Below are 19,856 nucleotides of genomic sequence, written 5' to 3'. Positions count from 1 at the left end.
GTGTACTTCGGGTACAGTGCCTTTCTGAGTAAAAGGAGTAAACTTGTCTTACTTTTATGGATGGACTTATAAATGACACGACCTACATGTTCATGCAATTTTTTTCCCTCGTAGACTGAGTAAGTTCATTCTTCCAAAAGTGCAAACCCCTCAAGATAAATTGAGTCTTGATTTGTTTCTTACCACTTAAAAAGTTAATTGTACACATTTTCGACATAATTTTCTTAAGCTCAAACAAACTCGCCAATATCCAGCTGCTGCAAATAAATTATAAAAAAAATCTGTGGGTGACATGATGCACGCACTTTCCGGTCGCCTGAAAAACGGGAATTATTATTTTTTTTAAATCAAAGATAAGTCGCTCATCCATGAGAAATATTGCTCTTCCGATAAGTAATTTCGTCTCTCAGCATTTTGAGTGGAAAAAAAAATTGTTTGAACTTGTCATTATTGTCTCAAAAGTATCTTCATTTAGTCAATGAACTGTAAGTCTGACATCTACATTTTTGTTTTGCGGGTAAGCAGCATGAAACCACAACCGAATTATACTCCATACTATTTTTCTCATCGAAGCAATAAATATTTTGGGGAATCATTATTTGATTCTGTCAGATTTTAAAAAGGGAAGGAAGATGCGATGTACGTGTCGCGTAAGTGGCGCCCCCTGTGGCTGGCTAGCGAGTGTCATCGTTAGAGGTCGCCCTGCAGATGCACGAAATTAACGGGTCGCTGATGGAGGAGGTGGGAGGGGGTTTCGGGATGTCCTACTACCATGGAGCTTGAGCAATGGTCCTACCATTACCAATCAGTAATAGTGTCCATTGCATGCCTGGAAAGGGTATGGTGTTTGTAGCGCTAAATGGCAAATTTCGAAGACGATGATCTGCAGCCAGTAGCATAGGCGTAGCCGGGGGGGGGGGGGGGGGGGGTAAGGGGGTATTTACCCCCCTCCCTACCCTTTTTAAAAGTATGTGGTGGCCTTTTGGTGCCATCGGCCGTTGCGGGTGCCTTTTTTTAAATTTCGCGCATGTATCTCCTTTAGAAGCACATAGTGTGCATAATCGTCGGTTTTGCCCCCCTCCCCAACTATTTGATTTTATGGGGGGAAAACGTGTCTACATTTCAGCACGGATGTGCAAGTGCCCTTTAAAAAAAATACCCCCCAATAAAAATGACCGTGCTACGCCACTGAGTAGGGTGTTTGTATCGGGCACGATGACTTTTATAACAAAGAACATTAGGCATTGTGTACGTCAAGCAAGTTCAGTTCATTTAATGCCAACCTAATATCAAACTCAAAATTAAAATGAGGACCAGACTATTTAGAATCAAAATCACTCTAATTTAAGATCGAAATAGGCAGTACTCTGAAAAAGAGTCAATCTACTGAAAACTGTGGAATGAAACTCGATCTATTCGAGTGAATGAATTTGACTTTAAGACGTCTCATCAGGTCCCTTCCGGTGTGAGTGAAGCTTCACTCGTTTTACTCTTTGGACTGAAATACAATTGGCTTGATAACTTGAACTTATACTTTCTGCCACAACTGAATTCCCAATTTTTCGTTGATAATGTCCACAGTTTCCACCCGCAACAAGAATAAGTGCGCTTTACAAATCTCGTAAAGACACGCCAAACAACAAAGTATGTGGGGGAAATATCAACATCTCTGTCAAAATGATAAGAAATCCGCTGTGAAATTTAGAATTAACGAATGAATGAAGTAAGGTGTTTCTGCCGCCGACATAAATCCCTTGTTGATAATGGCATGACTGTTTTAATTTGAATACAATTACTTGAAGTCCTGGCCTTTACTGTATAAATGTGAATTTTACACCGGTCAGGCTTTTGAGAATGGGAAGGCTCACGATTATTATAGAGAACATTCAGCTTGCTCCATTGTGATGACTTTTACATTCGTCTCCAAACGTTAAACACGGACTGCAAAATGACCCCGCGCCCAAAAGTACAAGTCAGCGAGTGTCGCAAACACACACATGTCATTAGCTAATTATTAAAAGTGAAATAATTGATAACGTGGTTAAACGATAGCTTGACGCTTCCGGCCAGTATGGATTAATTTAGCAAATGATTTACAGAGGTCTCCCAATGGTTCTGCCTCTTTTCAACTCATGTCGTGAATGAAGAAAATAAAATATGTGCAGGGCCCACTACTATACTCAGCAACATGACACACGCGTTGTTGCCTACTGATGAAATTATTCACGGCAGCTAGGCTGTCAACTTTTATGACAGGGATATAAGCATGAGTGGACATGCTGGAAAGGAACCTTCGCCCAGTCATGTGACTCGTTCTATTATCACGCAAATTAAGGCGGGATGTGTACGGGTACAACGGCGGGGGTAAGGTACAGGTACTCGGTCACAATTCTATAATGCCCTCCATTTGGACAATACGCACCACCACCTCAGGGCCAACGACTAAAATGCAACCGAAATTGACGGTTACTGCACTGGGCCAACAATACACAACTATAGACACTAGTGCACTGCCGTAAACATGGCGCCTGTGTCTACTAGCTCGTGAATATAGATGCTCAGTCTGAAAATCGTTTCACTGGAAGGACTGAGAGAACATGTCTCTGAAATGAGGATAATTCGATTGTTCTTCAGTGTGGAAGGATGCTTCATTGATCACTCGTGGATGCCTTAGACTGCAGACTTCCTCCTTGTTTGAGTCAGTAAACACAACACACGTAATATGCGTGTACAATTCCTTGCGTGCTGAAGTATAGGAACTGATCTCAGTAAATCATCATGTTCTCTCCGATGACCGCCGCAAGGGCTTTATACAAGACGTTTGTTGGTCCTTCGGAGGAAGAAGATGAAGATGGTATCAAGAGGTGAGTATTTGTGTTCCCTCCTCCGTGGTATAACGAGAATATACATCAGTTATGGCCGGCCACACAATACCGAAATGTGTCAGTCACACATTCCAGTGTTCAAAATATGTAACCAATACCTGCTTGTTTGTCTAGTATGCTTGCACAACTGTGGCTTAAAACTGCGCCTATCTGTTTTACATGTCGTGCATATCAGGTATTTGATAGCCTGGAATCCAACTCATAACAACATAACGAAATGTCTGTGGGGGAGGGATTACCATGGCTTTGACGAAACCACCTGTGTGATGCCTAGGCTGATGACGGGGTCAGGCTATTTAGAGGCAACGATCCGCACCATATCATATGACCTCACAACAATATGGAAAATGCTACTGGGAATACCATCCGATGGCTGTAAAAAGTCTGGGAAATAATATTATGCCATGTAGACTAAATGCGAACTGTGTACGTGCGGACCGTGAAACTGCTCTTCACATGCAGTAAAACATCTCATCCACTCGCGGTGTTTTCAATGGTTGCCCGCATTGTTTTTGTTACGGGATGATGCACCGCACCAGCCAATCAATACGATAATCAGATTTTAACCTTGCACGGCTGCATGCGTGTGTGTATATTATATGCACATCGAAGTAAAAAGATGAGTTCTCTGAGACCCACGGTTCAAGATGAATCATGTGCTATGTGTGACTGATGCAGGGAGGAGTGCAGGCCGATGATGCATGTCGATGGCAGTATTCTAAAACGGATCCGTCTAAAACATAGTAAAGCACTCCCGCCACCGCACAATGTCTTCCAGGACACGCTTTTCGCCTTATGACGAATACGTTTTTCTCTATGGACTTCCACCAATCCTGTAAGTAGGCTCTTACATTTTAAGTACAAAATTGTGGCAGAAACCTAAGAACACTCTGCCAACACTCTAGTTAATTTTGACAAGGAAACAGTCAAACCTGCACCCAGGTATAACCTAGCTGTAGTCAGCTGGGTGCAAGATCTAGTCAAATCTAAATAAACCATAGGCTACAGTGTGGAATCCTGAAATGATTATTTATGGTTGGCGTGTGTAACTTTTTCCCAAAGATATTTTGAACAAACGATAAAACTGACATCCATCTATAGCAAGTCGTAGGGTATAATTTTGACAGGATTTATGAAATGTGTGGTATACCAAATTTAAGGCGATATCGTGTATGAAAAATTGCTTTTTAAATGACAGAAATACAATGAACACCAGTGTGCAGCGATGCTTTTTGTCTCCTTTATCATCATTGCAAAGTATTGAACATGACAGTGACTGATGAAATAGATGTATTTACCTCGGGCGGCGGCATACACACGCCTACATAAATACGCTATCGATACCGTGTCCCGACATGACGCCTATATGCCTCTGGTCAACCTGCCGCGCATGGGATGCAGGTGAAGATGTGATTCACAGCGTGGTACAAGGATAGAATAGGTGACCTTTGGATGGCACCTTTATAGAATGGGTCAAAGGTGCCGTGTTTGTTTTACGTATATAGACCTACACTGGTGGTCCTTGTAGAAATGTTTCTATATTTGACCGCGGGATACATCATGCTCAAAAGAAAGGCGCCATATTGTTCACACGGAAGTTCCATGTACAATGTACATGTATGTACATGAACATAGGGCCTATGCAAAAAAATTGCTGGTTCTTTGATTAATATTAAAAAAATAGTAATTACAAAATTGTAATTCCATGCGTTATTGTAAATCCCTATATATCCAACGCATTCATAGCATTTCGTTGACATGCTAAATACATCTATGCAGATCATGTTTCTTACATAAAATCACACATGGCATGAAAAAATAACGTTTTGAAATGTGATATGTGTGTATGAATGTGAAGTATATACAGCTGTTGTAACTTAGAGGATCCGAGTTCCGTGATAAATCTAATGTCGAAGCCAGCAAAATATCAAACAATCATTTTCGAAACAAACAAACAAACGAACACCAGAACGTAAAAATATACACACTAAAACAAGCAACGAAGAAAGAAATGTACCAAAATAAAAAAACAGTGAGATTTGTCATCATTCATTCACATTATGATCAACACAATGGTAGCAATATCGCAGGAATGTACGTCATTTAGAAATGAAAACGAAAAATAACTTACCTGTTTGCAGAACCTTGAAATCGAAACAATAACATATACCAAGTCTGTATAGATAGTACTGCAACAGGTCTTACGCTCGCTTGAGAATTCCTGGAATGTATAACAAATGTTATTTTAATATTAATAGGAATTGAGTCATATTTTTCTCCGGTAAAATTTTGTTTTCATGTTCTCGGATATCGATATATACAGACAGACTATACATGTATACAGACAGACATACTTGTACAAAATGGAATTTAACTGAGCTCAAATTTATACTGAAATGCACACATGCATGTGGCTATAAAAATCTTGTTTGTGATAAAAAATAAGCAACAAGTCTTAGAGTATAGGCCTATAAACCGTGAAAAGATTATTTTGGAGAAAATTTCGAGCCGTGGTCGAATATGTTGTGAAATGAAGTCAATGTAGTTGTTATATATTTTGAAAATATTCTTTTGAAATAAATGTCGCCTCAGCAAACATACACTAATGGTAAAAAAATTTAAGAAATCATATTATTTATGTAATTACTTTTCAATCCAATTTCTCTTTCGAAGAGCATTTTGAAAATATATCATGAACTGAAATTTTATGCAGTGCACCTGATATTAAGAATTTGCCCCATCAAAAGCAAACTTATGATTTTACCATGACTCGATCTATAATCTTAGATCATAATCTGCTTAAGTGGTGGCCATGCACGGAATTGCAAATATGTTAAGAGCATTAACAGCTAATGCAGAGTCATAATGGACTTTACCTTTATTACCCACGATCAATGGTCATCCTACCACCTTCAGAGATTTTTGGTTTAATTTGAAGTTTTCCATATTAAATGCATTCAAACCTTGTCAATTACAGGGCGAGTAAAAAAAAAACGGAACCCAAAACCCCAAAATTATATTTCATATTTAAAAAAATATGTAGCACCAAAAATAATTAGGACTATAGAAAGCCAATTTCATAAGCTACTTTTAGATGAAACAAATACTGAAATTACTCAATCCGTTCAAAAAATATCACCATTTAAACGCAATGACCCTAAAACCTGTTTCGTCAGAATTATTTTGGCGTGTATTCTGACTGTCTGGAGCAACAATAAAATGACTTGTTTCAACAACTGTCAACAACTGTAGTGCACAATATTTATATTAACAACCCTGGTTAGGCAAGCAATATGATTTATAAAATCCATTTTTTTTTTAAAGACGGGCCTTCAAAAGGACTTTATTGAGTATTTTTAACTTTTAAACTACAGTTTATCGCTGGTGATGTTTGAAGACAATAATTGTGACGACGATTCTTGAAGTCGCATTTTTGGACGAAAGAGGTTTTAGGGTCATTGTGTTTAAATTGTATAATATTCTTTGAACGGATTGAGCAATTTCAGTAGTTTGTTTTCATCTAAAAGTAGCTTATGAAATTGGCTTTCGAGTTATTATTTTTGGTGCTACATCATTTTTTAATTATGAAATATAGTTTGTTAGGTTTGGTTCCGCTTTTGACTCGCCCTGCATCAGTCGAAAGAAGGTCAAGAGACGGGTCGTTATCTGTTTTCATAAGGAATGCAAGGTCAGCTGATTGTTTACACAGAAGGTTAAAATGCCGCATCTCAAAACAACATCATGATCTCCAAGAGGGAATGATTAAATTAGATCTAAGTAATTTTTCGTTGATTGAATCTGCCTGAGAACTAAGACCGAATATCAAAAATAAGGACATAACAAAAAAGTGACCCGGGACTATCCCCCCCCCCCCAAAAAAGTGTACAAGACAAAGTCGCAAATAAAAGCTTTCGTGTAAAATGAGAAAAAAAAAATTAAACAGAGCACAGACTGGTACCGTACGTTATTCAAAACTTAAATTGGTGTGTCCAAACGTATGAATAAAACCACAGCTGAAATGCATACATTGGTGCTATTTTTTACTCAACCCTTTTTCTTTATCAGCGTCGTTATATTTTGCCGCCATTTTTTATTCTTTACTGCAGTAACTCCAATGAGTGATTCATATTTATGGCATTTAATACGGCATGCCATTTTGGTTAATCATTAAACAGCCAGTTATCTTTGTTCGACTTTGAACTGCTCTAAAATCAGTTTAAAATCAAGCTTGTGTTGAAGAATTTTACGCCAACGAGGACTTAAACTTAGGTAAATATTAACGAAACTAGTTTATTTCACTACTAATAATAATTGTTGCGTATTCTTATGGGCATGTTTACATTATGAATGATACAAAGCTATATTATTATGTTAATGACTAGGTCATTGTGAATGTGCTGCGCTGTGCGTCGTGCCGAGTTTCAAAATGGAGGATGAAGTTAGCTTTGTGTGGTTACCACGTACATGTACATGTACATGTACACGTTGAGAAGTATATCGTCGCTGAAAATATGCTGGTGGAGGATTTTGTCCTTACATTGCTTCGCAAATACTGGTAGTTATTGAGTTGTTAAAAATGGAATCTACTTGACATTATTGGCATAAATATTTAAACGAAGGATTTTTAATTCATATATGCTATCAAGGACACCAATTGATGAATACAGAACTAGTATTCACTGTTATACATTCAGCTTCAGAGTCTGATAGAGGAATATGGAGACATTTTGAACTCAGGTTGCAGATGGTTCTTTTATTGGGAACCAATTCCATTGTACTGTGTCAATGCCCAACATGAATGGATTTTAATAAGCTGTTGGAGACACATGAAAAGGTGTATCGTTTGTGCTTGGTTTAGACGATTAAAACCGTACATGTTTACCGAGTGTCGGAAAATATTTGTTCGTAAGTTTCTTTGAGGGAAACTGATTGAATATCGATTGAATATGGGCTAAAAATAGATTTTGAATGACATTTTTGGTGTCACATTTATTTCGTCTTTGTATCTACAATATTTGGACCGGAGTTTTAATTCCGTAATTGTTCTCAACTTTCTTTGGTGGAAACTGATTGGAAATTAGTCGAACATTGGTTGAACATTTTGAATGAAATGTATGGTCTCAAATTATTTTTTCTTTGTATCTACAATATTTAGACCGGACTTTCAATTCCATAAAAGAACAACACTGTGATAGACTACACGGTGAAAATATTCAATGTTTGACCTTAAACTGATTTATCCTTTACTTGTATAACCTCACAAAATGTGTGTTGATGTTGTATGACGAAGTAGGCTCATGCATGCACATGCTTATTCCGAGAGTCTTGTCATTCCCTCCTTCCAACGAAGTTATTCAGGAGATGCATCAACTTGAGTATTCGCATTCACTGGACTGCATCTGCATCCGCGAATTAGTGGCACCTGCCCGGCATGATCAATAAAAATAACTTCACGACGGAAACTACCACGGAATACACCGGAATCCCCTGGGTTGAAATCGCTTTCCGCGTGAAGAAGCCGGGGTCTCGACCCTTAAAGACAGGATCGTTTGATTTCCTTGTATTTTTTTTTCGTTTCCAATAATAACACCACTCAAAATCAAAAGAAGAATGTTCAAAACCTAACAAGTTGACGTTTCAGCTCAATCGGATACTACACTTTTCGAGGAAACAATGAAAAACCGTGCACAACCTTTTGATTATACGAAACATGATTTCGCCAATAGCACTGTATTTCTATGTAGCACTTTATTTCTATGACTTTTACATGTAGTAATGCGGTAGGCTACTTTTGCGATAAATGCAAATGATCCTATTATGCCTCAAAATGTAGTTGGTATGAATGTAGGCAGAAATTGCGATCTAAGTTGTCCGGTTTAGATTTGAAGGATTTATCCCGCCGATGTAAACCTGCGTCTTCAAACGATTCTTCTCGAAAGCACGAGAAACAATCATGGCTTATAACTTTCTACCGAAAAGAAAATCAACCAGTTTAAAAATCAAACTTAGAATGAGTATCGGGTGACGCACTCAAAAACCTAAAACATCGTTTTCCCGGCGCTATAGACCCATCCGGGCACTCCATTCTGTCACGAAGCATTGTGTTAGCTATTGTTCAGATAATCCGTCATGGGGCAGTTGTTTATCATGCGCAATGGTTTCTCCATTGAAGGGGGGCTGGTGAGTGTACAGTGATCACGCGCCCGGATTCGTGTAATGTACAGTTCCCACCCATATTTTTATATCTTGCAGAACAACCTCACACCAGGGCTGCAGAGGGTTTTTTTGCGTGTGTGTGATTTTCCGTTTTTAATATTTAATTTTCAAATCAAATCAAATTTTTGAAACAATTTGTTTGAAAATGTCTTTCTTCTTGTTTTGCTTTACAGAGAGGACGCGGGCGAGAAGGAGGACAGCGGAAGCGATTCTGACGGGGGAACTTCAGCCGATCCTCCCGGTCTGCAGGATTTTCTCAAACACACACCCGCAGGAGATGACACGGAGGTTCGGCTCCAGGAGTCCGAGATAATTGCATCCGATACAGCGGCCGAGGTGTACACTGTGAGAACGGAGGAATTTTCTGCCAGGTTATCTGCCCTGCCACTTGGAGAGATTGTAGACGATGATGATGAGGAGGTGACAACTGGAGATATTATCCCGGGTGATGGGAGCGGCGCTTCAAAAGACTCGGATGGCAGAGTGATTACTTTACCTGAGGATATACGCACTGTTATTAACCCTGCCGTCAAATCAGCACACGACACCGTGGATGGAAAGGACAGGACTGCTGATTATGAATTACCCGAGCTTGATTCAGAACAGGATAAAAATGCTCAGTTGAACAATGACTTCGGTGATCGCATGTTGCAACAAGACAACGACAGCGATGGAGATATTGAACAAGATCAGCGTAAGAGAAATGAGCTAGAATTGGACTCGGACTCCAATTCAGACACTGATTCATCATCCAATACCAGTGATGAAACAATGTCAACTGTTCGAGAAAACACTGAAAGCTGCCAACTTGAGTCTGAAGACCGAAATGAATTTGGTGAGGGGGATGACAGTTGCGAAGAAAACAGTGAATCATGGCCGAGCGAGGACGAAGAACATATTTATATCGCACCCGACCTGGAATTTCCTTTTTATCAAACAAATGTAGAACTCGAACAAACTATCAACGTTGAAGAACTTTTGGAAAATTTGGACAAGAAAATCGTTCTCGAGCCTCCAAAACCTGACAAGGAAAGATACAGCCCCAGGCCCATCTCTAACGAAGAACTTGACAACGCATTGAAGATTCTCCGGAGTGGAAAACCCCAACAGAAGAGGTCGTGGTTCAGTTTGGACAACGTCTCAAGTTCGAAACCGAATCGATCTTTTGCTCTTTGTTACGGAGAAAGGAGAAATTCAGCCGGGGATGATAATGAGCCTAGTAGCCCCGAAGGAAATGGAATCGTCTTCAGTTTGACTGGCATATCAAAGGACAAGCACCGTTCACATTCTGCAGATGAACATCTCGGAGAAATGGAGAATTACATTCCAAGTGAACTATCTGTTGACGACCTTGTGTTTCCCCGCCCAGCATCCGCTCCAAAGGAGTTCTCTTTAGATCCTGAGGAGGTGACATGGCGAGATGACAACCCGTATACACCTTCAGATGAACATTTCATAATGGCGACCCCGCAATCACCCCCTGAGACTATTGCTGACGATGGTCCTACCAAACTAAGGCCAGTCTCGCCTTTGGACTCAAATCAGTTCCCGACGACGAATGAAGATCCGGCAATGCCAGTTGCAGAAAGCGCTCCATATGATCATTACAATCCTTTTGATAAGCATCGTGAAGGTGAAAAATCTTACATACCAAACACACCGCCACATGAAGATGCTGCATATCCAGGCCAAGAATCTAATCCAGAGGAGACGCCATATCAACCTGAAGTTTCAAACCCGCCGTATGACGGTACTTACTCTCCACGTGCACAAGCTGATGCTATTCCAGAGACATTTGCATCTGATGACCCTCCACTTCCAAGTCCAATTTCTCCCTCTAGTTTAAACGATGACGCCGCCTTACCTGACCCACAGTTTGCACCAGAACCAATTACATTTGCTACCCCTTCGGAACCGAGATCAGAACCACACCCAGAGCTGGTTTGCCAGCCTCCCACTGAGTTGCATTCTAGTTCACCGTCACCGACAGAACTCCCTCAAGAGCCAACCTCTGAATGGGCGCTGCCATCGGCTCTCAAAACAACTCCAAATTTGCATTCAAACGTCCACGTTAAATTTGCTTCTGAATTTGATGAAAATCCTAAAGAATCTAATCCAGTGGAGACGCCATATCAAACTGACGTTAAATACCCACCTCATGACGGTACTTACTCTCCACGTGCACAAGCTGATGCTATTCCAGAAACGTTTGCATCTGATGACCCTCCACTTCCAAGTCCAATTTCTCCCTCTAGTTTAAACAATGATGCCGCCTTACCTGACCCACAGTTTGCACCAGAACCAATTACATTTGCTACCCCTTCGGAGCCGAGATCAGAACCACACCCAGAGCTGGTTCGCCAGCCTCCCACTGAGTTGCATTCCAGTTCACCGTCACCGACAGAACTCCCTCAAGAGCCAACCTCTGATTGGGCGCTGCCATCGGCTCTCAAAACAACTCCAAATTTGCGCTCAGATGTCCACGTTAAATTTGCTTCTGAATTTGATGAAAATCCTAAAGAATCTAATCCAGTGGAGACGCCATATCAACCTGACGTTAAATACCCACCTTATGACGGTACTTACTCCCCACGTGCACAACCACCCAGAGCAGATGCATTTCCAGGCCCGGAATCTATTCCAGAAACATTTGCATCGGATGACCCTCCACTTCCAAGTCCAATTTCTCCCTCTAGTTTAAACAATGATGCCGCCTTACCTGACCCACAGTTTGCACCAGAACCAATTACATTTGCTACCCCTTCGGAACCGAGATCAGAACCACACCCAGAGCTGGTTCCCCAGCCTCCCACTGAGTTGCATTCCAGTTCACCGTCACCGACAGAACTCCCTCAAGAGCCAACCTCTGATTGGGCGCTGCCATCGGCTCTCAAAACAACTCCAAATTTGCATTCAGATGTCCACGTTAAATTTGCTTCTGAAATCGATGAAAATCCTGAAGAATCCAATCCAGTGGAAACGCCAGATGTCCACGTTAAATTTGCTTCTGAATTTGATGAAAATCCTAAAGAATCTAATCCAGTGGAGACGCCATATCAACCTGACGTTAAATACCCACCTTATGACGGTACTTACTCCCCACGTGCACAACCTCCCAGAGCAGATGCATTTCCAGGCCCGGAATCTATTCCAGAAACATTTGCATCTGTTGACCCTCCACTTCCAAGTCAAATTTCTCCCCCTGGTTTAACCAATGATGTCCCGTTACGTGACTCAGAGCTTGCACCAGAATCCACATTTGCTACCCCTTCGGAACCGAGATCGAAACCACACTCTGAGCTGGTTGACCAGCCTCCCACTGAGTGGCAGTCTAGTTCTCCTCCACCAAGGACACCGTCTCCAGCGCCAACATCTGAGTGGTCACAACCGTCTGCTGCCGAAGCAACACCACTTTTGGTACCAAATGTGGATGATGGATTTCCTTCTAAAGTTGATGAAAATCCTGACGAGTTTCCCCCACCACCTCCAGTTGATAATGACGCTTACATCCCAAATGACAAATTTGATGACCTCCCTCCACCCCCTGATGACATCAGTGTCCCATATGATGATGACGTGAATGATGAAATCTTAGAGCCAGAGGATTCACCGATGTCTCCGGAGCCGTATATTTCTGCATCAATTAAACACCCCAAAGTGTTTTATCCTCCATCATTGCAGACACATCCACAAGACGTAGAACACGAACAGTTCCCAAGGCAAATTAAACACGAGCAACGTCCAGTTTTCTCACTGAAGAAAAAAGAGTCAGCACAGAGTGAAATTGAGAATATTTTACCTGTAAAGAAAACCTACCCGACACTGCCACCCAAACCCAATCTCCAAAAGCAAAAGGCAGTTACGGAAACTCCTATCAGATCATCATCGGTAACTGAAGAGAAGACACCAGTTGACCTTTCATCTCTAGACTCGAACCAACCCGATGAGGTAGCCCCAGATGAGTCTCCAATGTCTCCCGAACCTTACATTTCAGCATCAGTCAAGCTTCCTACAGTCTTTTCAATGCCACAGTTTGAATCTCCAGTTTCATCCAAAGCTGAGCCATCATACAGAGGAAATATAATAGAACATGAGCAGTTTCCTGTGTTTTCAAACGTCAATAGAGAACTGGCCTTTGCTGAACTGGAAAACATTGTACCAAAGCGCAAGGTGCCACCACAGGTGCCTCCAAAGCCAAGGTTTAGAAGACAAAAAATTGTGGAACCAGACTTGGTTTCGACTGGAGTTGCTGAAGTTGAATGCCCCATTGATTTCTCCAGACTGGACCAAAAAGATCAAACCAATGTTATTACCCCAGATCCAGAATTTGTTTCAGAAAAGCCTCTTCCTGGAACAGTAGAGGAAAGTTATGGGACAGGTGAAACAACCACCCAGGATGATGTAATAATAGAAGCTGGAATTTCTGTGTATCGAGAAGAATCACAAGAAATCTACCATGTCCCTGGAAGACAACAACCGGTGACACGGGCCGAGTCTTTACAAATGCCGGACGCTGGAGATTTGTCATATATCCCAAGAGATGAAACAACACCTCCTGAAGACGAGTTACCAATACAATCTCAAGATGGTGTAGAAAATAGGTCACTTGATGAGTCAACGAGAGAGACAGTGCGAATAAATGCGAGGCTTTCCTTGCACCGGATGGAATCAGGAGAACAGTTCACAGAAACTGTCATCTCGATCCAAGAACAAGAAATCAAGGGCGAGGATCAACAAAGCTCTTCATCAGACAGTGAGGAAGATGTTTCTGTCTTTGCAAGTACAACTGGATGCAATAAAGACGAGGATGAGCTGTTTGGTAGTGAGAGATACAATGATGATGGCACATTTAGCACAGAAGACAATTACCATCCGTCCGCTGCGCTCCCTGAAGCTTTCGAATCCTTTCCTGGTGCGAGTGCTCCCGCTGTGGACTCTAACAGCGATCATTTCGAGTCTCCTGAATTTTCATCAGCGGATGAGTTTGTAGCAGAAGCTGATATTGCCATACGTAAGATGTCGGCAGCAATGAATGCGCATCATCTTAAGGAGATTACCTCATCCTCGTCTTCGAGCTCGGATGATTCGTCTGCATCATCAGACTCGGATGACAGTAGTTACGAGTCTGCTGAGGAGCACACATACATCGTGACAGAATCAGGAGAGGGTTTTGAGGAGGAGGATGACAATCAGGGGTATGGAGTAGTCTCGAGGCCGCTTCCACAGGTCATTGAAGAGGGAGAAGAAGAAGAAGAAGAAGAAGAAGAAGAAGAAGAAGAAGAAGAAGAGGAAGAAGAGGAAGAGGAGGAAGAAGAGGAGAAATATAGCCATGATGCGTATGTCGACGATAACCAGAAGAATGAAGAGGAAATAAAAGAAGATGAACCTATTGAGGACCAGGAAGGAGAGGAACAAATTGAACACGAAGATGAAAGGGTTGAGCATATGAATACCAAAAACAGCGATGATGAAGCCCCTCATGAACAACATGTCACCATATCTTTGGAAGCAACTCGTGACCAACCTGAGGAATTGCCCGACTCTGAAATACCGAATGTTACACCAACTGAAAAACCTAGGTATCCTAAATATATCAACTACGACAGACCAATGTACGAAAACAAGCCAGGTGTGGGAGCAGAATATGATGGATCTGTGGAACAAATCTTTGATCTGCCCCACAAAACCGCAGAAGATTCACCACCGCTTCGTAAATCACCTGAGATGTTGGAGACGACAATCCCCGGTGATGAACATGAAGGTTCTGAATCATCGAACGAATCAGACACTACCGAGGAGTCATCTGATCATTCTGAAGATAATGAGGAGGAGGAGCAGGAAGAGGAAGATGAAGAAGGAAGTGATGAGAGGGAATATCGTGAGCAGACAATGGATTTCTCAAGTGAATATTCCGACGAGCCTGAATGGCTGCCTCCACCACCTTCTACTGGGGCACGGGTATTTGTACTGACGTCAAACATGCCATATCCAGTTAAGGTGGAGCCACGTCCTGCTCCAGTCGTCCTCCGTCAGCATCATCGTGAAGATGATCCACAATTTTATGAACCACGGTATACAGATACATCTAGCATTCATTCTGAACAGAACGCAGATGAAACAAAAGGAGGTACAGTCGGTGACGTTATGAGGAAAGGAGACGACGAGGACTACAATAAATCTGAGGAAGTATTTGAATCAGACCAATATTTCAGGCCAATCACTGAGGTTGCTCCCTCTGCGTCAAAATCGAATCTCGAAGAGACTGCAAGACCAATTCCTCAATACACAACTGAGGAAACTCACGACTCACCCCAGTCAGTGACTTCAGCACCCGAAAATGCTCCAGAAGTTTCAAGAGATTCCATCGCACCAGGAGAACAGAAAAGCAATGCTCAAGACGTGAAATCTGTGACAATTACTTACACCGTGATTCATACCAAACCTCTTCAGGATGGAACTCGAGATGTAGACGGTAACACCTCTTCCGATTCCCTCCCACAAGATGCACCAACATCAGATGATCGGCAGCATCCCAAAGACGAAGAAATGGAAGACCGGGGGGTTACTGATAAATCAATCCCTCAATCCAACTCATATCAACGCGTTTTGAAAGATGAAGACTTTCCCGAGTATGCCTCCGACCCACCCTACCGAGGCGGTCCCCCTTCAAATGGCTTCACAGAATCTCCGACAGAATACAGCGAAACAATACAACCAGTAAATGCCGCAGTTGTGGAATCAAGTCCCCCGTCTGGACCAAGAGAGCCCTCTATCAAACAACGGGTTGGTGACAGTCTTCCGCCATATGAGACTGATCTAGACAAATACGAGTTTGCATATAGAAGTTCTGCTGCGACTGAGCCAGAAGTTGAAAGAGAACCTGAAGCATCCTCTGAATACAGGCCAGACGTTGCCCCTGATGAGTCTTGGAAACACTCGTCGAAATCCATTCCAGTTAATGAAGTTGGACCTTACAATTATACTTCACATCCAGACCAACCGAGAGAAAACCGACACGATAGCCGAGAAACAACCGTCAAGAAAATCGAGCTTAGACCCGAGGTGTCCTTGTTTACGATCTCGCCAAGAGAGCAGAGCATCCCACACAAGAAACCAACAAGTCCGGATGCTGCAGCTTCCTCCCTTGCAGGTGACACCGGGGATACTGGTCCTTATAGATACAGCTCTTGGTACGAGGAGCCAAAAGATGACACCCCTGCGATGGCAATTGCTTTGGTGAAGAGTGACATAAGACTTCCGCCTGAGTACATTTCGGAAAGGAAAACTGCTGAGAAGCCTAAGCCTAAACCTAAGCCCGAAGGACGTCCCAGGGGTCCGGGAGAAAGGCTAGAGGACGGCGAGTATAGTGGTATCAGAGTCATGTGGTATGATGAACCAAGTGAGGAGAAACCCAATGAATCAGATGACGTCATTATCATCTCTTCAGTCGAACCTCAAGAGGAAAGCCAACCTAAAGAAGAAACACCCCTTTCACCTGAGGTTGAGCCAGGAACCTACAAATACAGTGCGTGGTATGAGGAACCTTCTGAAGAACCAACAGGTGATAATTATTTTGCTGTTTCACGTCCGGCTGCTGAAGAAGACAAATCAAAATCGGACTCTGCTAGAGCTCCCGTGTCGCCTGAAAAAGGGCCAGGGCGATATAAATTTAGTGCATGGTATGATGAACCACCCGAAGAGCCATCAAAAGAGGATTACTTTGTGCTCTCTTCTCCTAGCGCAAATGAAGACACGTCAAAGCCTGCCTCATCAAGCACAAGAAACAGGGAGGAAATATTTAAGGAAGGACTATCACGCAGTGCTTTGTATGAACACTACCAATCTCAGAAGCCGGCCACTGAGGATCCTTCAGCAACATTTGTCATCTCTCGCCCTTACGAGGAAGTGTTACGACCCCAAGATGAAGGAATTCGATCAACGAAGTCTACTGCAGATGATTTGTATTATCCCCAAGAAGCAGGTATAGATAGGAATGTGAAAGAGCCAAGTGGGAACAGTTTGTCTGTAGAGGGCAATGTGTCCGGCACATCATCCCGTAACAATAGCTACGGCAGTAGTAGAACCTCGGGTTCTCTTGCAGATGTCAGTGCGACATCGGGTGAAGCCATGAGACGAACGTGGAGTGACGATTCGGACGAGTTTCGTAACGGCAAGGACTCGACAGTATTCGAGCCGCCTGCTGTTCAGCGAGTCACAAAACTTCCACCGCAGCCAAAGCCTCGTAAGGGGAAACCTAGTGCACCGTCAAGCAGCGATGACGAACAACAAACTCAACAGCCGAGGAGGCCAGGAAGAAGTGATAGACGAGTACCGGAGGCGAAACCAGATTTAGGACAAAATCTCAGTCCTAGAGATGAGTACGCTCTTGCTTCATCTTCGTGGAGGCAGATCCCGGTAGAGGAGCCTCGTCCACCTCAGGAGAGTGCTATTTGGGACTCTGGAGATGACAGGCTTGGAAGAATGAGACCTGGAAATCGCGGTGTGCATGACAACAGGTACTCAGTGCCGGAAAAACCTCGCAAGGAGATTGAACAGATGCTAGACTCACTCGTTGATGACGAGGATGCCTTTGATAGGCCTCAAACTCACGGGAGAGTACCACAGCTACCCCCACAGCGTTTGGATGATGCACCGGCTATGGGTAGATGGAGAAATGATGGTACAAGAAGCATGAACCTTTTGCCTCAGACTCAGAGTAAGAGCTATGAGTTTGTTGAAACATCTTTCCAGGAAAGTCGATTTCAGTCCACTTCTGAATCTCATATCCCTAGAGGGTTTGACGAGAAGGAAGCAAGGGGACGGCACCCAGATTTTGCTCAGCCAATTACGGTCTTGCGTCCGCGAGGCAATGAGCCATCAAGAATGCCAGAAACCAGACCTGACAACAAGCGGCTACCAGAAGGCCGTGGGAGACAACCAGTTCCTCGAGATGACGGAAATGATGGCCCACCAAGCTCCAGGGATGAATACAGACTTGCTGCTGCATCGTGGGAAAATATGTCTTCAGCCAGTGATGAAGGTCCCTTCAAACGAACCAAGATGGAAACATGGGACAATGACCCTGACGCTGGTCCAACACAAACAGCGTATCCGGCAGCTTTGATTTCGAAGCAGAGTCATCAACCAGAGCGGGCTCCAGGTTTTTCTGAAGAAGCATACGCTCCTCCTCGTGGCCCAAGAGGAAAAGGTAATGGAATGGTAGTCACTGCAGACGTTCATGTACCTTATGTCCCACCACCTGTCCCTGGCGACCCTCAATTGGCAGTGCAGATGTTGAGTGTCAGTTCATCCACAGCCGAGTTGGCACCACCACCTCCTACCGATTGGGGTACACCACGCAAGGCTTACAGCACCCTTGCAATCAGTCAGCTAGTACCCCGTCAACCCAACATGGAGGTTATCATACCTGACGCAGAAGCTAGTGTGCCCAGACGTCATCATCGGTCCAAGGGTAGAGGTCTCCATCCTCCCCCATCAGGACCCAGATCTGGTCGGCCTCACTCCCCGGTGTCCATCGCATCTTATTCCAGCACCCAGTCGCTCCCAGCTCGGATTCTTCCACGGCTACCCCGCGACAACGAGCTTGAGAAACTGAAACAGCACATCGCTGAAATCGGCAAACTGACTGAAATAAAAAGTGCCGAGCTGAGGAAACTCTACAGGAGAAATCCTTCCGTGAGGCATCACATTCCAATGAGGGGACCGCGCGGGGAGCTCATTAGTCCAGATGGGCGGGTACTATCAACGCCAGAAAAGCCAAACAGGGCCGAGCTGGAGAAGTACAAGCGGTTCTTTGACAAGCTCCCAGAGCCACACTTCCGGAGGTTGATGCATGAGATGTTGGAGTACAAGCACATGGTGAAACAGAAGGAGGAGGAGATAAGAAGATTAAATACTCAGTGCGTTGGGTTGAGGAAGAGGCTCGCTCAGCTCGCTCAACAGGGCAAATAAGACTTGGTTTATAGACCCGTAAGCAACTTAATAGATATTGACTTACAGGAGTGTTGCAGTCGAGTCCAACACAAGTCCTCAAAAGTCATTCACAAGTGCTAAGCTTGAGACTCGGTCAAGTCTTAAGCTATTCAAATGAACTTTGACATACGTATTCATTTGATATTGTCCAACCACTGTATAGTGAAGCACCCAGGATTTGGCTTCGGTGGGGGGCTCACAAATTTGTTTTCCAATTTTTTTTAGAAGTTTGATTTTTTTCAAAAAAATGTTGCCCCAGATTTTTGGCCGTAGAATTTTTTTGGGGGGTGGGGGATGGACTATTTACACCCCTATTATACTACTCGAAAATGGGCAACATACATATCACCACGGTCAAATCGTGGGACTAAAAACAAATTGACCCCCCCCCCAAAAAAAAAAAACCACAACAAAAAACCCAGGATAACCTCTTGGGGGGGGGGGGCTCAAGGCCCCCGAGGCCCCCCCCCCCCTTTGGGTGCGCCACTGCTGTTACATGTACTCATGACTGGACTTCTGAAAGAACTTGATGTATTCGACTACAGTACTGAACAACAGTGGCTTCTTTTCTTGGATTCCAAGACTGGAAACGTAACCATTTTTATTTGTTGACTTTCAGTAGTTCTGTGAAGACACAATTTCTGATTGTTTACATAGCTTGTCGTCTTTCCTGCATCGGATATTGATAGCGGGCATGTTCAAGAAACTGAAAAGCAATTAATTTACACACATTTCTAATTGAAGTGAAAGTCAATGATTTAT

At 43.1% G+C, this 19,856-nt stretch overlaps 1 protein-coding gene across 2 annotated transcripts; it reads left to right on the top strand.

Annotated features, from left to right (window-relative positions):
* The first annotated feature begins 2,312 nt into the window (after positions 1-2,312).
* Positions 2,313-19,344, top strand: LOC119727745 (protein clarinet-like). Of its 2 annotated transcripts, none has more exons than XM_038199787.1 (3): positions 2,313-2,864; positions 9,275-12,080; positions 12,150-19,344. In XM_038199787.1, exons 1-3 carry the CDS (start codon positions 2,779-2,781, stop codon positions 19,071-19,073), a joined length of 9,816 nt encoding a protein of 3,271 aa, XP_038055715.1. In that variant the 5' UTR covers positions 2,313-2,778; the 3' UTR covers positions 19,074-19,344. The 2 variants fall into 2 exon arrangements, with proteins under 2 accessions (XP_038055715.1, XP_038055716.1); XM_038199788.1 differs by lacking the exon at positions 2,313-2,864 and adding an exon at positions 2,961-3,720.
* The last annotated feature ends 512 nt before the right edge of the window (positions 19,345-19,856 follow it).

This window comes from Patiria miniata, unplaced genomic scaffold (genome assembly GCF_015706575.1).
Source record: "Patiria miniata isolate m_02_andy unplaced genomic scaffold, ASM1570657v1 HiC_scaffold_20, whole genome shotgun sequence".
In the NCBI taxonomy this organism is placed as follows: domain Eukaryota; kingdom Metazoa; phylum Echinodermata; class Asteroidea; order Valvatida; family Asterinidae; genus Patiria; species Patiria miniata.
This window is presented reverse-complemented; position numbering and strand designations above follow the sequence as displayed.

Coding starts and splice junctions, on each gene's coding strand:
- LOC119727745 (XM_038199787.1), top strand. CDS start 2,779: ATGTTCTCTCCGATGACCGCCGCAAGGGCTTTATACAAGACGTTTGTT. Junction 2,865..9,274: donor GATGAAGATGGTATCAAGAG/GTGAGTATTTGT, acceptor TTTGCTTTACAG/AGAGGACGCGGGCGAGAAGG. Junction 12,081..12,149: donor AAGAATCCAATCCAGTGGAA/ACGCCAGATGTC, acceptor AATCCAGTGGAG/ACGCCATATCAACCTGACGT.